General features: G+C 32.5%; 2 protein-coding genes across 4 annotated transcripts in view; one reads left to right on the top strand and one right to left on the bottom strand.

The window, feature by feature from the left end:
- Nucleotides 1-638: 638 nt before the first annotated feature.
- On the bottom strand, nucleotides 639-6869 carry LOC127084407 (disease resistance protein SUMM2). Of its 3 annotated transcripts, none has more exons than XM_051024856.1 (8): nucleotides 6761-6869; nucleotides 2858-5728; nucleotides 2242-2781; nucleotides 1877-1985; nucleotides 1574-1787; nucleotides 1058-1464; nucleotides 934-978; nucleotides 639-849 (listed from the first exon to the last, which is right to left on the bottom strand). In XM_051024856.1, the coding sequence occupies exons 2-6, from the start codon at nucleotides 5726-5728 to the stop codon at nucleotides 1452-1454; spliced, it is 3747 nt and encodes a 1248-aa protein (XP_050880813.1). In that variant the 5' UTR covers nucleotides 6761-6869; the 3' UTR covers nucleotides 639-849; nucleotides 934-978; nucleotides 1058-1451. The 3 variants fall into 3 exon arrangements, with proteins under 3 accessions (XP_050880813.1, XP_050880812.1, XP_050880811.1); XM_051024855.1 differs by having other exon boundaries at nucleotides 639-978; nucleotides 1058-1210; nucleotides 1358-1464; XM_051024854.1 differs by having other exon boundaries at nucleotides 639-978.
- Nucleotides 6870-17932: 11063 nt separating this feature from the next.
- Nucleotides 17933-19487, top strand: part of LOC127084406 (probable disease resistance protein At4g27220) — a 64895-nt gene continuing 63340 nt past the window's right edge. The window contains exon 1 of the mRNA XM_051024852.1: nucleotides 17933-18104. The gene's annotated coding sequence lies outside the window, so the exon portion shown is untranslated. The remainder of the gene's footprint in view (nucleotides 18105-19487) is intronic.

The raw sequence follows: 19487 nt of genomic DNA, 5'->3' as shown, positions 1-19487 counted from the left end.
ATGATAGAGTTAGAAGATTGTTTGAGGCAATTGATGGAAAATCGAAGTGTAAAATTATAAATACAGTCAGCTTTGAAAAATCGATCTTTCAGGCCAGTCCAAACATCTATGGCATTGACATGAAAAAAGATGGTGGATGCAATTTGATTAGAAACAGAATTCAATTATAAATAATGAATCAAGTAATTGTATATTTCCCATTGACTACGATTAAGATCATGGTGAGGTGGAATTTCAAAATTGACTACCATTAAGATCATGGTGAGGTGGAATTTCAATAGATCCGTCAACTAATTGAAGTTTGTTCTTCGCGCCTAGAGCTCTATGCATTGATTTTCTCCATGCAAGATAGTTGGATCCATTCAACTTTGGAGAAATGCAAACAAAATTTGGACCCTCACTTGAATGGACGTAGTAGATGGAATCAATGTCAGCTTGCTGACCGACCGTAGCAACGTGCGGAGGCATGGATATTTTACAGAAATTAGATCAAAGAAGAAGATGATGAACAAATCAAGAACCTTGTCTTGATGAGTGAGGCAAAGAAAAAAATCAACTTAGAAGAAAAAATAGATGAATGATAAGAATGAAGATAGATTGTTCTAACTAATACCATAGTATGAACAAGAAGATTTGGTGTAATTTCAACTAACTTCATTGAATTTAAAAGGTAGATACAACTGTTACTTATAGTACAAGTAAAGTTAATGTTGTGTACAATACACAATATCTTCTTGGTTCTAATCTCTAACAACTTCTTAACTGTTATAGCTAGCATTTAATTATTGTGGATAGCTTATTTGATCAGATGTCAAATTGATTCTTCAATGTTGCTTGCATTTGAAGAAACTGCACCTTGAAAGAATTGAAATCAATAGCGCGCATTTCAACACCATCCAACCATTCCTTATCAAAATAGTTTTCGTAATGCACCTGGAGAGAATTGTAATGCATCTTCTACCATTTGAGAAGTGTCCCCTGAAATTATAGCAAATAATATTATAGCTTCTTTGAAAACAAAAAATTTAGTTAAAAATAAAATGGAGCAATAAAATACCTTTAGAAAGTGTTGAAGAAAACGAAGATGCAATAGGAGATGTGATGCTAGTAGAAGGTCGAGATTTGGAAACTCTAACTTTATCATCATCCTTAGGAATCTGTTTCTCAATATTTGAACTTACTTTCACGAAAGCATCATCATTTAAAGAAACTGAACAACATAGGAAAAATAAGAGATTTCAAAATCAAAAGGATGATTAGGTAGCATAAGAAATGAAAAAATTGATCCCAAGTGTATTCACCTTGATTATTAGGAACTAGTAAGAATAATTAAATGTTTAAAAGCTTGGTTACATACAGGTGAAGATGATTTATGCTCATAATTATAGAATGACACTGATGTTGAAATATTTGGTTCGAATGAGTTGGCGATGTTATTGTGTTGGCATTAGCTAATTTGATTCCCTACATAAAATTTAAAAGATACTTTAGTGAGTTGGAATACAATAATTCATTTCCTATATATGCTGAAAAAGGTATCATTAAACGCGGAACGTTTATAACAAATTCTTGCCTTCCCTCTGTTGTCTGTTTCGTTTTTGTCTCCATGATTTCAAACTCGGCTGACTCAAGGTTGATTTCAAACTCGGCTGACTCAAGGTTGATTTCATATTCAGATGTTGCTTGAACTTCAGTCCCATTTGGAAAACCTTTAGAAGCATCATCTTTAGGAAACTGTTGCTCAGTAGTTGAGCTTACTTTCATGAAAGCATTATCATTTAGAGCGCCTGCACAACGTGTGGAAATGAAGAGAGTTCAAAATCAAAAAGGTGAAGAGGTAGCTTAAGAAATGAAAATGGATCCAAAAAGTACTCACCTATATTTTTAATCTGATTTGTTTCCTGTGAACCTTCAACCTCCCCGGTAAGTGACTCTTTTGTGGAAATTGAAGGCGAAGGTATAGCTATTTGGTCATCATCATATTCCTGCACATAATATCAAGTGTTAAGAAATCATGGCATTCTTCAAATAAGATTGAAACGAGTTCGAAATTATTATCAAATAGATGATGTATATAAATATTTATAAAATTTCAAAATGATTTGATACTTAATCTAATAGATTCAGTTGGACTTATAATATGTTTTTTAAAAACATAAGTAAATGTCCACTATTTGAAATACATAAAAACTATTAAGTGGAATAACTCAATGGTGAGTTACTCTTGGAGTAGGTTGATACCTTTATGATTGTATTGTCAAGAGATTCTGACAATGGATACATTATGAAATTACCAATTGATTTGATAGTAGCCTTAGGACATTCTATTAGTTCAAGTTTCGCCGAAGAAGGAAATGTTGTATGATATTTTTTAGGACACATTGCGACTAAACTTGGCAGATTGCAAAGACTGAGAAATTCCAATCTTGGAAGATTAAGAAGAATCTTAATGTGGTTTTGTTGATCAAGAGTGTCGCGTCCAAATATGTACTCCAATTGCGTGCAACCTTCAATGTAGAGCTCTTTCAATTTTGGGAAGATACTGCCCCAATTATTGCTGCCACTGTCATAATCTCCAAAGTCTATAATGTGCTCCAATTCATCACAGTTCCTAATTGTCAAACTTTCCAACAAAAGTTTTGGAACAATAGATAGGATAAATACTGATTTTATCTCGGAGAACTCAGACAGTTCAATCTTTTTAATATTGTAAAGGATCTTTGATTGTATTTGAATACATTTAGCACGCTCCCATATATTAAGGAAATATGAATTTGATTCCTGAAATGTAATTATGTAATTCGAATGAAAAGAAATTCAAAATCAAACCATAATAGAAAGAAGGTGAGAGGCTTACTGATGCCAGTGCCACTGAATTGTCCTGTGGCTGATTAGACGACTCGTTCGCAGACGAAGATATGGGAAGTTTAGATTCGCGAAACATAGCAATGAAATTTGGTAAATGGCAGAGCTCCAATTGTTTTAGTGAACAGAATTCCACATGTTGGTATTTACCAAATATGTATTTCAACCCATCACATCTTCTAATTTGAAGAGTTTGTAGTACCGGAAGGTCTTGAAAAAAGAGAAGAGGAAATATAGAGGCTAATAGGGGACATCCTTCAATATCAAGGACTTTTAGTTTTGGAAACATCGAGCCATACCATTTGTTACTTGATTCCTCCTCTATTCGTTCATCTACTATTATGTTTTTCAGACTTTCGCAATGAGCTATTTTCAATGTCTCTAGTAGCGCCAAGCTTCCAGAAGTCAAGCGTTGAGAAAATAGGGAAACTAACCTCGGGCAACTCTGCAGTTCGATGACCTTTAGACCAAAGAGATTTAGCTTGCATTTAAACAAACTTCGCAGATGTTTACAGTCCTTGATTGACACCTTCTTTAAATTCTTCAAACAATCAATGGAAAGAGCACCATTGAATAGATCTTCCAATTTTTCCATCCTATCTAGTTTTAGTACAACCAACTTGGAAAAGACATTTGGCATTTGATAACCAGTAGCGTCAACGAGGAACTGTAGTTTCGAATCACAACTCAAACAAAGCTTAACAAGATCATTCATACCTAGATTTGTAGGAACAATCTCAGGCACGAGATTTCTCCACTTCCCCTTAATTCCGTTTAGTCGAAGAACCTCTGCTGTTTGCATACAGTAGATGAGTGTTTCTTTTGAAAACCGATATGCATCGCCATTTGTAGGAAAAACCACACACTTCGATATCCAATTATTCATTTCAACCCACCCTTTACATATATGATATCTTCGCAACTCGGGTAATGCTATTTCTCCACAAACACCATTAAAACTATCTATGAAATACAGCTCTTGAAGTGATGAGCATCTTTTAATAACTTCAAATGGGTCATCCATTTTAATTACACAAGACTCCAAGTTCAACAATTTCAATTTCTCTAGTTTTGCAATTTCTTTTGGAAGTTGATTGATTGTGCATTCAACCAAATCAAGAGTTTCAAGACTTTGCAGTTTTCCTAAAACAGAGATGTCACCTAAATCCACACTATTAACCAATATAGATCGAATATTGGTCAATGACTGAATTGAATATGGTAATGATAGTGGTGTATCATCATCTTCGGCTAAAATATACAAAACTCTAAGCTTGGCCATATTTTCAAAGAAAGAATTTGGAACTTCCATACATTTGCGGTCTTCATCTCTGTCGACGTTGACAAATAGAATCTCAAGTTTGGAATCATCAGACTTACTGGATAACAAATCCACGTCCTTCCCTTCGCATGATGGATATTTAATATCTACTTTCCTTTCAACGAAAGACTTTTGAATCTCTCTGTCTTTTATCGATTGAGCCACGTCACACACCAAATCTTGCATCATTACACGTTTCTCGTCGATCTCCAACAACAAAGAAGAATCTAGGAGTTTATTTTTTACTGCAACTACTAGGTTTCGAGCCTCTCCGTAGGTGTAATAATCTTCCCCAAATAGTCCCGCTCCTATGCAAAGTCTGGTTAGGATTTCAACAGAAATTTCTTCATCTTTTCCAAATACAGAACATAAGAGGAACAATCTCTTGGCTTTTTCATCTTTCATATTATCATAGCTAATCTTCACACGTGTATCGATTTTAGTCATATCATCATCAACCTTGGGAATGAATGCATACCTCATCAACGGTTTTATTGTCGTATCCCACTCATGCACTCGAAGTTTTTTGTCTTTTAAATTGCTAGCGATGATAAAAATTGTGAGTGGTAATTGTTTACATTCCTTCGCAATTACACGTCCCTTAGATATCACATCGTTTGAGGAACTACTATTTATACCGGCATAGTATTGGAACATAATCCAGGCATCTTCGTCAGATAAAAGTCCCAGTTCAATTCTCTCAACACACTCCATTTTGTCGAATATTTGTTTACTACGTGAGGTTACAAGAAGTCTACAACCTTTGTGATTGTCTGAATCAGGAATCCCTATTGCTGCAAAATCAAGTGGGACTTCATCCCACACGTCATCCATTATCAGAAGAATTTTTTCACCATTGGTTAATCTACTCCATAATTTTTTGGATCGGTCTGATTCATTATAGTCCTTCAACTTCAAGTCTAAAGGTCCAGCAATATCATCTTGAATTTTTTTTATACGAGGAGTAAACGAAACACATGTATAAACGACACGGGTGAATTGACCATATTGCCTTAAAAGTGCACCTACTGTACGGGCCAACACAGTTTTTCCGATGCCACCTATCCCTTGTAATACAGTTATAAAGTTATTGTGAAATATTAATGTACTCCACAGTTTTTTGTATTCAGACTCCATGCTTTTACAAAAAATGTAACCATTTAGTAAAAAGCATGGGGGATCTGAACGGTGATAAATGATTCGCATATATTCATTTCCGATTTCGATTAGTCTTTGAATCATTTCTCGCTCTTCCCTTTTATACAGCCATATGTATTTAGGATAATATCCAAAAAAACATGTTTGTAATTTTGTTTTGGTGTTCTCTTGAATGAGCTTATAAACTACCGCTTTCCAAAAAGCAATATAAACTGGAATATCTTCACCCCGGCTTATTACCTCTTGGGCAAGTTCGCCCAAAACCTCGCGCAAAACTTCCAACTCAAGCATTTCTTCTTCACGCTCATCAACAATGCGTTTGAAACAAAATACAAATCGTACATTTTCTCTTGCCTCATTATTCAATTTCACAAAACTCCTCATCTAAATCAACTCAATAAAACAAAGTTAGGCATCTATAAACAGTTACCAACTTCAAATAGGCATTATTTTAATTGGAGTCTGTGTTTTCTGAGAAACAAATATAGGAAAGATATTAAGACAAAAATAAATAAATATTCACTACAACATTTATTAAACCTAGTGTAAATTGTGGGGTGATCGGCGTTGAAGAAAAAACTGAAAGAGAGCTATCAAGCAATTGGATGACACTCATCATTAAATACATCGCAGCAGGAGTATTGTTCATATTCTCCCATTAATGGCAGCATGTATAGACAAGACTTTACAAATCCTTTATTGAAATGTTTAACAAAGGAAGACGAAGACGGAAGAAAGTTCTTGAAAGAAATCAACAAAAGCTTTGTTGGGAAACACTTGGGTAGAAAACCGTTAGGCAACAAAACAATTACAAACGGGTATTATTCGTCGACAGTGTAAATTGATTTTACCCTCAGTTAATCATAATCATTCGATGTTGAAACAAGTTTGACTTTTATTTTAAAAATCTATAAACTAATGCAAACGGATGATGGTGATAAATTGATTGTGTAAAACTTTTTAGCCTGAATAGTAATTAATCTTATATATATTATATATATTGGTCGAGAGTGAGCAAGAAGCTAATAAATGCCAAAGACACTACACCCTCCGACCTAGACCACAAGCCACACTTGGCTACGCCAGACCAGGGGTCGGTCGATAAAAGTTAGATATTAGTAAGAGATTTTACATAACCACTTATGTTTATAATTTTGCACTAAAACTCTAGTATCTAATTAAATATTATATCATTAGAGTATTAATACTAATGGAATCTGATTAGTTAATTTATATATGTTGGATGAGTGGGAATGCATGTATACACAATCATATGTTATGAGGCAATTGTTATTTATGACAACATGGATTATAATTAAAAACAAACAAACTAAGGTGACATTGATTCTAGGTTATGAGGCAACAGCTAATTTTAAATTAAAAAATAAAATAAAAAATCATATGAATGTCATTTACCTTATTTCCAAGGTTGAGCAAATTGATATGAAGAATCTTTGCCTTTCTCCAAATTGCAGTAGCTAGTGTTCAATGAAATTCAAGTTCTCCTTTTTCTTTTTGGGTTTGTTACAACTCATACAGCGACATATTTATGGTGGAAAAATAAAAGAAGGGATGGAATAAATTATATTGCGGTAATGTAAGGAACATTATTACAAACACGTAAAGTGCATTCATTGAGTGATGAAAACGAGTTAAGCAAGGCACAACTTGAACTTCCTTCACAGAATCTTAAGAATTGGAATATATATGTATATAATATAAAATGGAAAAAGACGTTATTAGCTTCTTTTTTTAATTAACTTTTTTATTTATAGAATTATTTTTTCATTTTATCTTTTATCTTTTGTTTTCATTATTCATATAGAATATAAACAAATAAAACAAATTATGGCTTTATGTACAACTAAGCTCTTGATGTGTGCCCCTTCCATTGTTAATAATGATAACCCTCTTGTATATATTAAGATACTCGAGTGTTTTTCAAGGAGATATGTGTGAAGGTATGTGTGTGCAGGTATGACGTTTGCGACAATGTGTTTGATTTTGGCAATGACAACACACTAAAGTGAAGGATTCACGAAAAATGTTGATCAAGTTCATTTGGTGTTAATGACAACATTGTGAGGTGAAGTCGCCATTCGATGTGGTAATCAAGTCCATCTAGCTTTAATGACAACAATGTAAGGTGAAGTCATCATTCGATGTGGTGATCAAGTCCATCTTGGGTTGATGGCAACGTCATGAGATGAAGTCGTCATTCAATGTGGTGATAAAGTTTTCGTGCTCAAAATATCAAAGGTCATCTAGGTAGTGATCAGGTTGTGGTGTTTAAAGATCAATATATCAAAGCTTATCTCTCTAGAGGACAACACTTTGTGTTAACTGGTATTCGGTGAAGTCAATGAAGATCTATGAATAAGTAGTGTTTTTGATGATGATGATTATCATGGAGTTATCTTAATCCTTATTAGACTAAGATTCAAGGTTCCAATGAAGTGTTAAAGTCAAAGATAATATAACAAGAAATCTGAAGTTTCAGAATTGTGAAAGCTCGTCGAGTCTATATCGAGTGATTTAGGTCCGTAAAATTATAAGACTAACTCTCTAATTTATCAAGGAAAATCACACATGGATACTTTCAAATGATTGAAAAGCATCTCTCATTTTATTAAAACAGTCCCAAATTATTTTTGTGTCTAGCTAGTTAGATATTAGCTCAAAAGGTTCTCTGTGAGCAAAATTTACAATGTATAATAAATTATCTCTTAAACCTAATAGATTATCTCTTTTTTAACCTCTTTAATCAATTATTAGGTTTTAGAGTTGATTTGAATTGACTCATTTTATAAACCTTCTTTTTTTTTACTTGATAATTGATTATATGATTTGCTTAACCAGTTATCATCACTAAAAAGGCCCTTGAATCTTTTCCATCTTAAGCCACATTTTGTCATATAAATAGAGGGTTTCCCTTCACTTTATTTAAAATCAAAAAATGTATTTCAAATCTCTCTCTCTCTAACACACAGACACACACTTTATTTCTTCAGTTTTGCCTTATTTATTTTGAGATTGAATTTTTTTATCTATGAGGTGTTTGGGTCTGGTGTAAGGACAATATTGTTCTCTTTGTGAACAATTTTGTTTTGGTTGTGAGCTAAACCAATTGAAAAACTTTTGTTTGGTTGTTAATGTAAATAGTACAAATTTCTATTTGGTTGGGAGGTCTCCGTAATTAAAACTCTTGTTTGGTTCGTGAGCGTATCCTGGTGGTAAAATCTATCCATTGTTTGAGATTTTCCTGGTGGTAAAATCACTTAGTTGGTAGGTCTCCATAGTTAAAACTTTGTGTTTGGTTGGGAAGTTAGCCATTGTAAAATTTCAATCCTTTTTGTAAAGAGGTTTATGGACAAATCTTGTCAAAAACTCAAATCGTAATAAAAACTCTCAAGATGGAATTATTGGGGAGAGGAGTAGGTCATTTTATTAGACCAAACCTCTATAAATCTATGTTTTTTTCTCTCATCCTTTAACTCTTTAATTTTTAGATATTTATTTCTGCTGCATTTCCGTCTATCTGATTTTTTGTTTTCCGCTTCTTTTATCTTGTTTGTTTACAAATGTATGTTAAACTATGATTTTTTTCAAAGATTTTTATTTGAATATGGTTTTTTAAAACCGACACAGTTCATCGCCCCTCTTGTGTTTTGAGTCGCTTATCCAATAAGTGGTATTAGAGCCTAACTTTTGTTTATAGACCAATCGTCTCGGAAGGAAGATGATGACTGAAAACCCTTCTCCTTTTAACAAAGGTCTTTCATAGATATACCTCCATTGTTTGATGGTGATAGTTTTGAATTATGGAAAGCTAGATTTGAAACATTAATAAAAGCTAATTATTTTGATATGTGGAATTTTATAATAAATGGTTTATTTATTCATATGTTTTCCTTTGATGGTAAAGTAGTTGATATAAACCCGAATTTCATTGGACCGAAAAAGATAAACTAGGTTTTAAAGTCAAACATATTTGGATAAATGCTTTAAGTTTCGAATAATTTTATTATGTCTTTACTTGTGAGTCCACCAAACAAGATTGACACACTCTTGAGATGATTTATGAATTTTTATGAGTATCAAACAAGAGAGAATGAATACTAGGAAGTTGAAATGACAAATGAATATGAGAAAATTATCATAGATGGTACTTAAACATTAGAATACTTGGAGGTTTTATTAGAAACTACGTTTTTAACAACTAACTAAAAATTAAGAATTGGATAGGCCGACACTAAAAAGGAAGAAATTAGAATAGAAGAAATCAACAAGTAACTCAAGAGTTGATCCATCTTTTGAAAGATGGAGGAATAAACTCAAGCATTCTAGAAGAATATTCATCAAGAGGATCTAGTAAAGAAATAGTGGAATCAACTTCAATAATATCCTTTGAACGAACAATGTCGATAGATGAAAGATCATATGATAGATTTTATGAAGAAATTATATCCATAAGAAATGATGAAGAAGTTTTATGGAGTAGAATTTCCGAAGAAACATCATCTAGCTAATTAGTATTTGAAGAAGCTTCATCCAATAGAATATTTGAAGTACCTTCAACAAGCAAAATCTTTGAAAATTTAGATGATGAAGAAATAACATAATGTTTTAGGAAGAGTCAACTTCTGGAATTATTTTTAGAGACCCTTCATATCAAGTCTCTTGTAAAGAAGAGGTATAACTGATGCCTTCAAGAATATAAATGATAATACATCACAAGATTTTGATGAAGTGCCTCCTCAAAAATACTAATTTCTAACTTCTCTAACTCATAATCAAATGTTTAACCTCTGTTTTAAGATTAATAAAGAAAAAAAATTATAGAAAAATGACGAGGAATTAAGGATTGTAGAATTTATGAAAAATACCAATAAGATTCTTAGTGAAGAAATTACTAGTACTAGAAGTGAATCCTTAAGATCAAATAATGTGATTCTTGCAATTTCTTAAAAAATGAAGTTATTGGTTTGCATGAAACCTTATAAAATTTACTAAGGGGGAAATATAAGCTCAATTTAATTATTTCTAGTTAAAGGACTTCATTTAATAAAAGAGGCATGATAAGAAAAAATCTAATCGTCCGGTCTTTAAATGCAATTTTTTAAATAAATTTGGTCATCTTGAGTCGTTTTTCTATGCTAAATCAGCAGGATCTAAAGGTAATATATTTAAACCTCTTAAAGTAACTAAGGCACCAGGATCCAAAAATATTTGGCTATCAAAGATGAAAATTTAATCTAGTTTTACAGGAAATACTTTGTAGATTTGAAGGTTTTTATTGCAAATTTAATAAAGTTGTGCAAATCATGTGTGTACTATGAGTATACAAAAGAAGTTTGGTGCTCTTGATGGCATTTGATCCAGTTTTATGGCTTTGATGGGGTTTACTCTACAATGGTTAATGATCCTTGATTGATCATGGTGTTTGATTAACATCGAGGGTGGTGCTTAGCAATCGTGTTTGACCTAGCTGTTTGTTAGCATTAATGGTGATGCTTAGTAGTCTTGATGGTCCTATTTATTTTTGGAGTAGGAGGATTGTAGGTGATTGTATCACTCATGACGTCTTCTAGCCAGCTTTCGCGTGTCAAGCGATTTGTGGAGATGAAATTATGACATTGGTTTATCTTTCCCTTCTATTGGGAGTTTTATCAAGTTTTCTTGAGATTTTGAGATAAAATGCTTGGTAGAAAATTGAATCGAAAAACCTAGATGAAATATTTTAGAAAGCAATCTTTTTCTTGCTTGTTATCACTAGCACTCTTTTTTGAGTTGATTTAGCCTTCAGCCAAAATGCAGAACAAAAATCAAATGATAGGAAAATAGGTAAATTTATGAAGCATAGGGTTGCCAAAAGCAATTATTCAAGCCCAATCTTTTGACAAAGCCCAAAAGAAGCAAAAAAAAAATCCCAAATAATTGATTATACCTAAGGTATAATCAATTATGACCTAGACCAAAGTGCTCCATATCAATCCAATCAACTTGACTTAAATGCTTAACCACTATAATCGATTATCTCATGCAATAATCGATTATCTAGTGGCTATATGCGGTAATACTCTTCTCATTTCTCTTTTTTTCATCTTGTATTCTTCTTCTTTGCTACATAGTTTCTCTTTTGCAAATAATATACTAGTTATACTCTCGGTTCTCATCTATTTGTAGTACCCTAATTTTGTATGGGTAGCTTAAATAGTTTTCTCAATTTTTATCACTTGTTAATATCTTTAATTAACCTAAAAAAACACTTTAATCTTTCATTTTCATTTGTCATTACATTTACCATTATTTTTAATCTTATCAAAAAATTTAAAAAATCTTTTATTTAGGATTTTGGTCTTTTTTAGCAAATAACCAAAATTCAAAATACTAAAGGGAAACTTACAAACTCTTTAACCATGACCAAAAACAAACCAAGGGAGTTACCAAAGTTAGTTTTCAATTTTAACAAAGAAATCTTTCTCTTTGATGCTATTTTGCATAATCATGTGTCACTTTGCATGCTAAATATAGTTGACTTAAGAAACAAGTTTGAAAACAATCTTACCTCTTGCAGATCTTCATTTTTTCATCTCTTATGACAATCTTAAATTCTGGAAAGTTTTATTATCATCCCCACCTAAAACCCTAGTTTTTCATTATAAATAGCGACCCATTTTGTGAGAAAAAAAAAAGGAGTTTTTTTAAGTGCAAGGAAGTGATGAAAATTTTGGGAGAGAAAAAAGTCCCCTTTGTAGTGAAAGTTGAGACAAGAAGCCATTGTTAGTCTCGTAAATAACACTAAGATCCTCCATCTCCAAAGATTTCTTGTTGGTAACAATCCTTCTACATCTTGCATATTTCTCTCTTTTTTTTATGTGTTTTGTATATATATTTGTTTTTTATATAATATGTTGTGTTGTTGATATTTCTTAGTGTTTTTGGTAACCATTATATTTCTCTTCTCTTATTTCTCCCTTTCATTGTAATTTTCTCACAGAACTAAGATACTTTAAGCTCAAATTTCATTAAAACATTAGATAATATTCAATAAAATTATATGATGATAGAGATTCATCATTGGGCTAAGCTAAATAGTCGTTATGGAGATTTTTACGGGTTGATCTTTACGAAAGAAATGGAGACTTCCTAAGACAAACTCAAAAAAAAAAAACAAGAGCTTTGATTGGTTTAGCTCGAAAGCAAAACAACGACTTCCTATTGAAGAATATTTTACACGAGATAATTTACTCTTGATAAATTACAAATAAGTCCTCACCGAGAACAAATATCCTCATTTAGACTCAAGAATACTCTTAAAGTACTATGGCTACATATATGTGAGACAAATGATATATTTAAATAAATGATGAGAGAAATGAGAATGTGGGATCATTATAGGCTATTAGACTATTACTTGCCTATGCATTTTCTTTAAATTTTCAATCATTCCAAATGGATGTTAAAAGTGCATTCTTAAATGGGTATATTCAAGAGGAAATTTATGTAAGTAAACCTATAGGATTTGAAGATTTCAAGAATCTATCTCACGTGTACAAATTAAAGAAGACTCTCTATGACTTGAATCAAGCACCAAGAGCTTGGTATGAAAGATTACACAATTTTCTATGTGAAAGTGGTTTCAACAAAAACATTGACAACCACACCTTTCTAGCTCAAATATATGTTGATGGTATTTTCTTCGGCTCCACACATGAAGCCTTATGTGATGAATTTTCAAGCATGATACAAAGAGAGTTAGAAATGTCCATGATGGGTAAACTTAACTATTTCCTTGGTTTGAAAATCAAATAAGAAAAGTATGGCATATTCATAAATCAATCCAAGTATTGCAAAGAAGTTTGACAGGGATAAATGCAAATAAATTTCCACACCAATTATTTCAAGTTTAGATGCTAATCAAGATGAATCCATAATTCTAGTTGACATAACAAGGTATATAAGTATTATTGGTTCATTACTTTATCTTACTGCAAATAGGTCTGACATAATGTTAAGTGTTTATTTATGTGCTTGTTATTAAAGTTGTCCAAATAATATCATATTTCTTATGTAAAAGGATTATGAAATATCTTAAAGGAACCATAGATGTAGGTTTATGATATTCAAAAGGAAGTTTATGTGATTTGGTCGTATATTCTAATTCTATTGATAGAAAAGCACAAGGGGAACATGTCACATATTATGTAATATATAATTTATTGGTTTCCTAAAAAGCAAGAATACATTTCACTAAGTACTGCAGAAGCATATTATATTGTTGCTGGAAGTCCTTGTGCACAAGTACTTTGGTTAAATCAACATCTATGTATTTATGGTTTAAATATTGGATGCATTCCCCTAAGGTTCGACAACACAGGCGCCATAAATTTAACAAAATATCCAATGATACATTCAAGAACAAAACACATAGACATCAAATATCATTTCTTCAGAGATCACAGATCACGTTCTTACAGGAGATGTGGAAATCCCATTTATGGACACTCATGAACAATTGACTATCATATTTACAAAATCATTGGCTAACGAATCCATCTATAAAATAATAAGAGAATTAGAAATCCTTGATGAAAATGATATATAAGCATGAACATTCATTTGAGACAATGTCAGTTGTGATGATCTTAAAATAAATTCATCTACTTGTTCATCAAATCTAGAAGAACACTCATCAAGGTACACAATCAATCTCATATGTAGTAAAATATACCACATTATCGTAGTCGACTACCAAAGTAAAAGTTGCCGAGAATTTGCCTCTGCTTGTAGTGGTAGTCGAATACCACATTAAAAATTTTCGCAAATTTAAAACACAACAATTACATAGAAGTTTGTTCTCTTTTATTCATATTTTTCATACCCCAGTCATCCAAAAAGCTATCATGACCACTCAATACAACTTCAGAACCAAATATCTTCCTTTTCGAAGATTATAAGGTCAATATTTAAACACAAATGATATGGATTTACATCAATTGCTTGCATCTAACGAGCAAAAGGTATTATTCAAAACAAAATTCTAGAATAGACCAATACACCCAAAATACAGTGATCTTTCTGAATTCTCTGAATTTTCTTTTCCTGGTTTGAAATTTTTCTAGAATTCTCTTGTGACATCTATCCTGGCTTGGTAAGATTATTTTAGTGCAATTTGAAATTACAAGGAAACAAACTTTGTTCATAGATAAAAGTGGTATAACTAATCCTGAAACAACCTGTGTTTGGGAAGGTTTTAACAAGAAAAAAAGCTTATCTTTCCTTATATCGTCTATATAATAGGAAATAATTGCTAATAAACAACGATTGGATAGGGGTACATCGAGAAAAAAATATACTCTCTCTGCTGGAAACATTTTCTTAGAGGATAGGATAGTTACTATCATTTATATTATGTGCTTATGCCAAAACCCTAAACTTCTCAAAAATAAGCGAGTTTGAACTCCAGATTATGTTTGTCATAAAGAACAACATTCCTTTAAATTTGATATATATTGTGAAAATCCCTATGTATATATCTCATGGGAAAACAATTGAATTCCAAGAAATGGACATTCATCCGATATATAGATGTCTACTTGGGAGGCCGTGGATCCATGTTGTAGGGGCATTTACGTTAATGCTTCATCAGAAGCTAAAGTTCATTATCGGAAACAAAATGATTGTGGTAGGCGGAGAGTAAGACATCTTGGTAAGCCATCTGCATTAGTTTTGCTACATTGAAGTTGACAAAGAGACAATTGAGACTCCCTTCCAAGCCTTGGATGTGGCAAGTGATGTGGCAATCCAGCCAATGGCGGAGCATCACGAGTATGAACCATCAATGGCCTCTTAGAAAGGTGCCAAGGCCATTGTTGAGGCAGGAAATGTTGGGGACTAGGGAAAAGTCCTATAACTTCCTGAGAAGAAAGATAGGTTTGGGTTGGTATACCAACCATCTTTAGGAGAAGAGGATTTTCAAGCTGGTGAGAGGCAAGTCCCTTCTGTGCAGGAGACATTCACCAGCGTTGGTCACATTTTTGGAGGCCATGTACCCATGGTAGACAAGGTAGTCTATAATGAAGCAGTGCCAAATTGGGTACGACAAGGCACATTGGAGGAGAAGAGCTTAGAAACTGGAAGTCTGTTGAAATTCTAGAAGTCTTTCAAGTTAAAAAGTAATTTACCATTTTTTACCAAACCTAATGTTATGCCCAAGGCAAAGTGGAAAGCATGGTAGGGCCCCCATTGTTTTGAGCTTTGTTTATTATCAATAAAATACATGTTTGCATTCAATTGAGTTCCTTTCCTTTTTTTCTCATTTTTATTAAAAAATGGCAATATTTTACACATTTCCACTTTCTAAAAAAATGCATAAATCATAACATGCAAAATCATCCATAAGACTATTGATTACAATACTGCTATGGTTCCATATGACTTTGATTGTCCAATTAATCAAGTCAGAGAAGAGGGCGAGAAAGATTATAAACTCCCTGAAGATTTAGCCAAACTACTCAAACAAGAATCAAAGATCATTCAACCGCACTAGGAAGCAGTAGAGATTATCAACATTGAAACTGAATAATATCATAAAAAAGTCGAGATAAGTGCCACCATACAAGATGTTGAGAAACGGAATTTGATAGAACTCCTTCATGAGTATGTGGACGTGTTCGCTTGGTCATATCAAGATATGTTCGGGTTGGATACAAACATCTTTGTGCACAAGCTGCCTCTTAGAGAAGAATGTCCGCCAGTCAAGCAGGAGCTTAGAAGAACTCGACTGGATATGGCTCTCAAGATAAGGGAAGAAGTTATAAAACAATTCGATCCATGCTTCTTAACTGTAGAAAATTACCCACAGTGGGTTTCCAACATTGCACCAGTACCAAAGAAGGATGGGAAAGTCCGAATGTATGCCAGTTACCGAGACCTTAACAAAGAAAGCCCGAAGGATGATTTCCCCTTACCTCACATTGATGTACTAGTGGATAACACAACTAAGTTCTCAATAATACCCTTTAAGGATGGTTTCTCCGGGTATAACCAGATCAAAATGACCCCAAAAGACATGGATAAAGCCATATTTATCACCTCTCTATGAACATTCTGCTACAAGGTGATGCCTTTTGGTTTGAAGAACAATCGGGTCACATATCAATGAGTGATGGTAAGTCTCTTTGATGATATGATTCATAAAGAGATCGAAGCATATATCGATGATATGATTGCGAAATCCCATACGGAAGAGGTTGGATTATCAATCTGCAAAAGCTCTTTGCTCGATTATGAAAGTTCAGACTAAGACTTAACCCCGACAAATGCATATTTGGGGTCCGATCTGGTAAATTGCTTGGATTCATCGTAAGTCAACGAGGAATCGAGGTTGATCCTTACAAAGTAGAGTCATTTAGAGTATGTATGTGCCAAAAATGTAAAAAGAGGTTTGTGGCTTCTTATGAAGATTGAACTATATTTCTAGATTCATATCACATCTCACAGTCTCATGCAAATCAATCTTCAAATTATTACGCAAATATCAAGCTATCGAGTGGAATGACGATTGCCAAGCAGCATTCGAGAAAGTAAAAGAATATTTACAAGAGCCATCGATCTTGATACCCCATATTCAGGGAAGACCTCTCATCATGTAATTTATGGGTTGTGTGATAGGGCAGCAGGATAAAACACGTAGGAAACATCATGTCAACTACTACGTAAGCAAGAAATTTAATGACTATAAGACCAGATATGCACTGCTTGAGAAAACTTGTTTTGCACTCGTGTGGGCTGATCGACGCCTCCGACAATATATGTTGGCCCATACAATGTGGTTGATCTCCAAGATAGATCCAATCAAATATATCTTTGAGTAACCAGCTCTCACTGGAAGAATCTCCCGTTGGCAAATGCTTTTATCTAAGTATGACTTCCAATATGTTACACAGAAAGCCATAAAGGGCAGCTTGTTGATCTTGCCCAGCAACCTATGGAAGACTACCAACCTTTGAGGTTTGATTTTCTTAATGAGGATAAAATTTAGCAAATAAGGTCTCACAAATTTTTTAGTTTTCAACATTCTAATTTGTCCTCCTCAAATTAGATATTAAGTTATTTATCTATGCAATAACCTTTCATGACATGTATACTCTTAACCATAGACTTAATATCAATTAGATCAATTTAATTTTGACTAATTAAATAATCTTTCATGACATATTAAGCTTATGATAATTGTATTGAATTTATATATTCAAATCATTTTACCATATTTATTATCTATTTAACTTTTAATGGAAAATGTTAAAAGAAACAATTTGCAAGCATCCATTTATTTTTGTTTGCAAGTAATCACGAGTTTAATCTAAAAAATATTTTATGAAGTGAAGTTCAATGATAAGACAAAAAGTAAAATTTACAATTCTTATAGTTTGTAGTGGTTAGTAAAATGACCATATTGTTCCCTCTTTTGATTCTTTTCATCTCAAAAAGAAAAGAGTACCCCCAAACCACCATATTTTGTTATGCTTTGCTTAACTTGTTTTCATCACTCAATGAATGCACTTTACGAGTTTGTAACAATGTCTGTCCTTACATTACCGCTATTTTACTTTATTCCATCCCTTAATTTGTTGCTACATAACATATATATGAGTTCTAAGAAACCAAAAAAGAGAAAGGAGAACTTGAATTGCAATTTGGAGAAAGGCCAAGATTGTTCATACCACTTCACTGTTCGCTCATACTTGGGAATAAGGTAAATCACAATCATATGATTTTCTATTTTATTTTTTTATTTTTCAGAATTAGCTGGTGCTCATAACATAGTCAGAATTTTTAAAAACATAATCTATGTTGTTATAAATAACAATTGTCTCATAACCTAGAATCAATAACACTAGTATACACATAGAATAATTGTTTTGGTGGATGATTCACTGAAGACCCCAACCTAGCTGTTATAGGCTATACCTTTTTCTTATATTTAGATTGCTGTGGAATGATAAATAGTGAGATTATATTGTTCGAGTTTATAAATAATGGATAGAATAAAATTGAAAATGATAAAATCCATTCTATATCTATATTTCATTCTTGGTTTGACAATCTACATAAAATATCAAAAAGATAAGAGAAAGATGAAGGGTTCTCAAATTCGATAGATAAGCTATATAGATAAATATCATGTAGGTCTTTGGAGATGGAAGAAGGTGAACATGTGTTCCTATGTGTCATAGTTATCATTATAGTTGGTAGAGCTATCGAGTCAAAAGAGCAGATTATTTTCTCAAAAGAATAAATCATTCCACCACGGTCATCTAAAAGAGTCATGATGATAGATTGTTTACTTAATGAAATTTTATAAAAAAAACTGAAGTGATATCACTTTTAAATAAAAATGAAAGACTCGACTAAAATACGGAAGAAATCACATATTTGCTAGTGTTGGGATTCAAATCTATGAAAGATTAAAGATATCACCATAGTTGTTCAAAATAACCGTTGTAATATGTTAATAATTTTTAATTAAAATAATAGTGGCACCGTGTGCGTTGTGTATATACTTTTTTGTATATTGTTAAGTAATCTAACGTCATACCATATATCATTAATGATTTAAATATGTGTTTATATAAATTGGAGCAGTCTTTACCGTACAAGTCAATTTTTTAAGGTTAAGTTAAATCAATCATAATTTTTAAGATAATATTAGAGTCTCGTTTAAGACCCATTGAAACATCTTCTCAAATGATTAGTTAACCAATGTCTTCACCAAATCTCTATGAAACCTAGTATTGATGCATATGTTATATACGTGAAAGATGTTTCTTCAGAAAGATGTTTCATTGGTCGTTTGATATATTTGATCATCACTCGACTCAACATTATGTTAAGTGACTTTTGTTTTTCTTGGCTGATCTTAAAATTCTTTTATTATGATAATCAAAGTTCATTTCATATTGCAACTAATGTCATAAAGTGCTACATTGTTTTTGACCAAGTACAAACTGGTGTATTGCTTTTGTCATCTGTGAGTTTTCAAGAACAAGTTGTGGACTTTTTCACCAAAGGTCTTCTCCCCTAACCTTTCACGACTTTAGGTTTAAAATTGGGCTTGATAGATATATACCTAGCTCCA

Source organism: Lathyrus oleraceus, chromosome 5 (genome assembly GCF_024323335.1).
Source record: "Lathyrus oleraceus cultivar Zhongwan6 chromosome 5, CAAS_Psat_ZW6_1.0, whole genome shotgun sequence".
NCBI lineage: Eukaryota > Viridiplantae > Streptophyta > Magnoliopsida > Fabales > Fabaceae > Lathyrus > Lathyrus oleraceus.
The sequence above is the reverse complement of the archived record's forward strand: the minus strand, read 5'-3'. Positions and strand labels throughout refer to the sequence as shown.

Bases quoted from the DNA above. Each gene is read 5' to 3' on its own strand.
- LOC127084407 (XM_051024854.1), bottom strand. From the start codon at position 5,728: ATGAGGAGTTTTGTGAAATTGAATAATGAGGCAAGAGAAAATGTACGA. The intron at 1,986-2,241 runs GTATCAACCTAC...TATTATGTGCAG, and splicing joins TTGACAATACAATCATAAAG to GAATATGATGATGACCAAAT. The intron at 1,788-1,876 runs GTGAGTACTTTT...CACGTTGTGCAG, and splicing joins AAATCAGATTAAAAATATAG to GCGCTCTAAATGATAATGCT.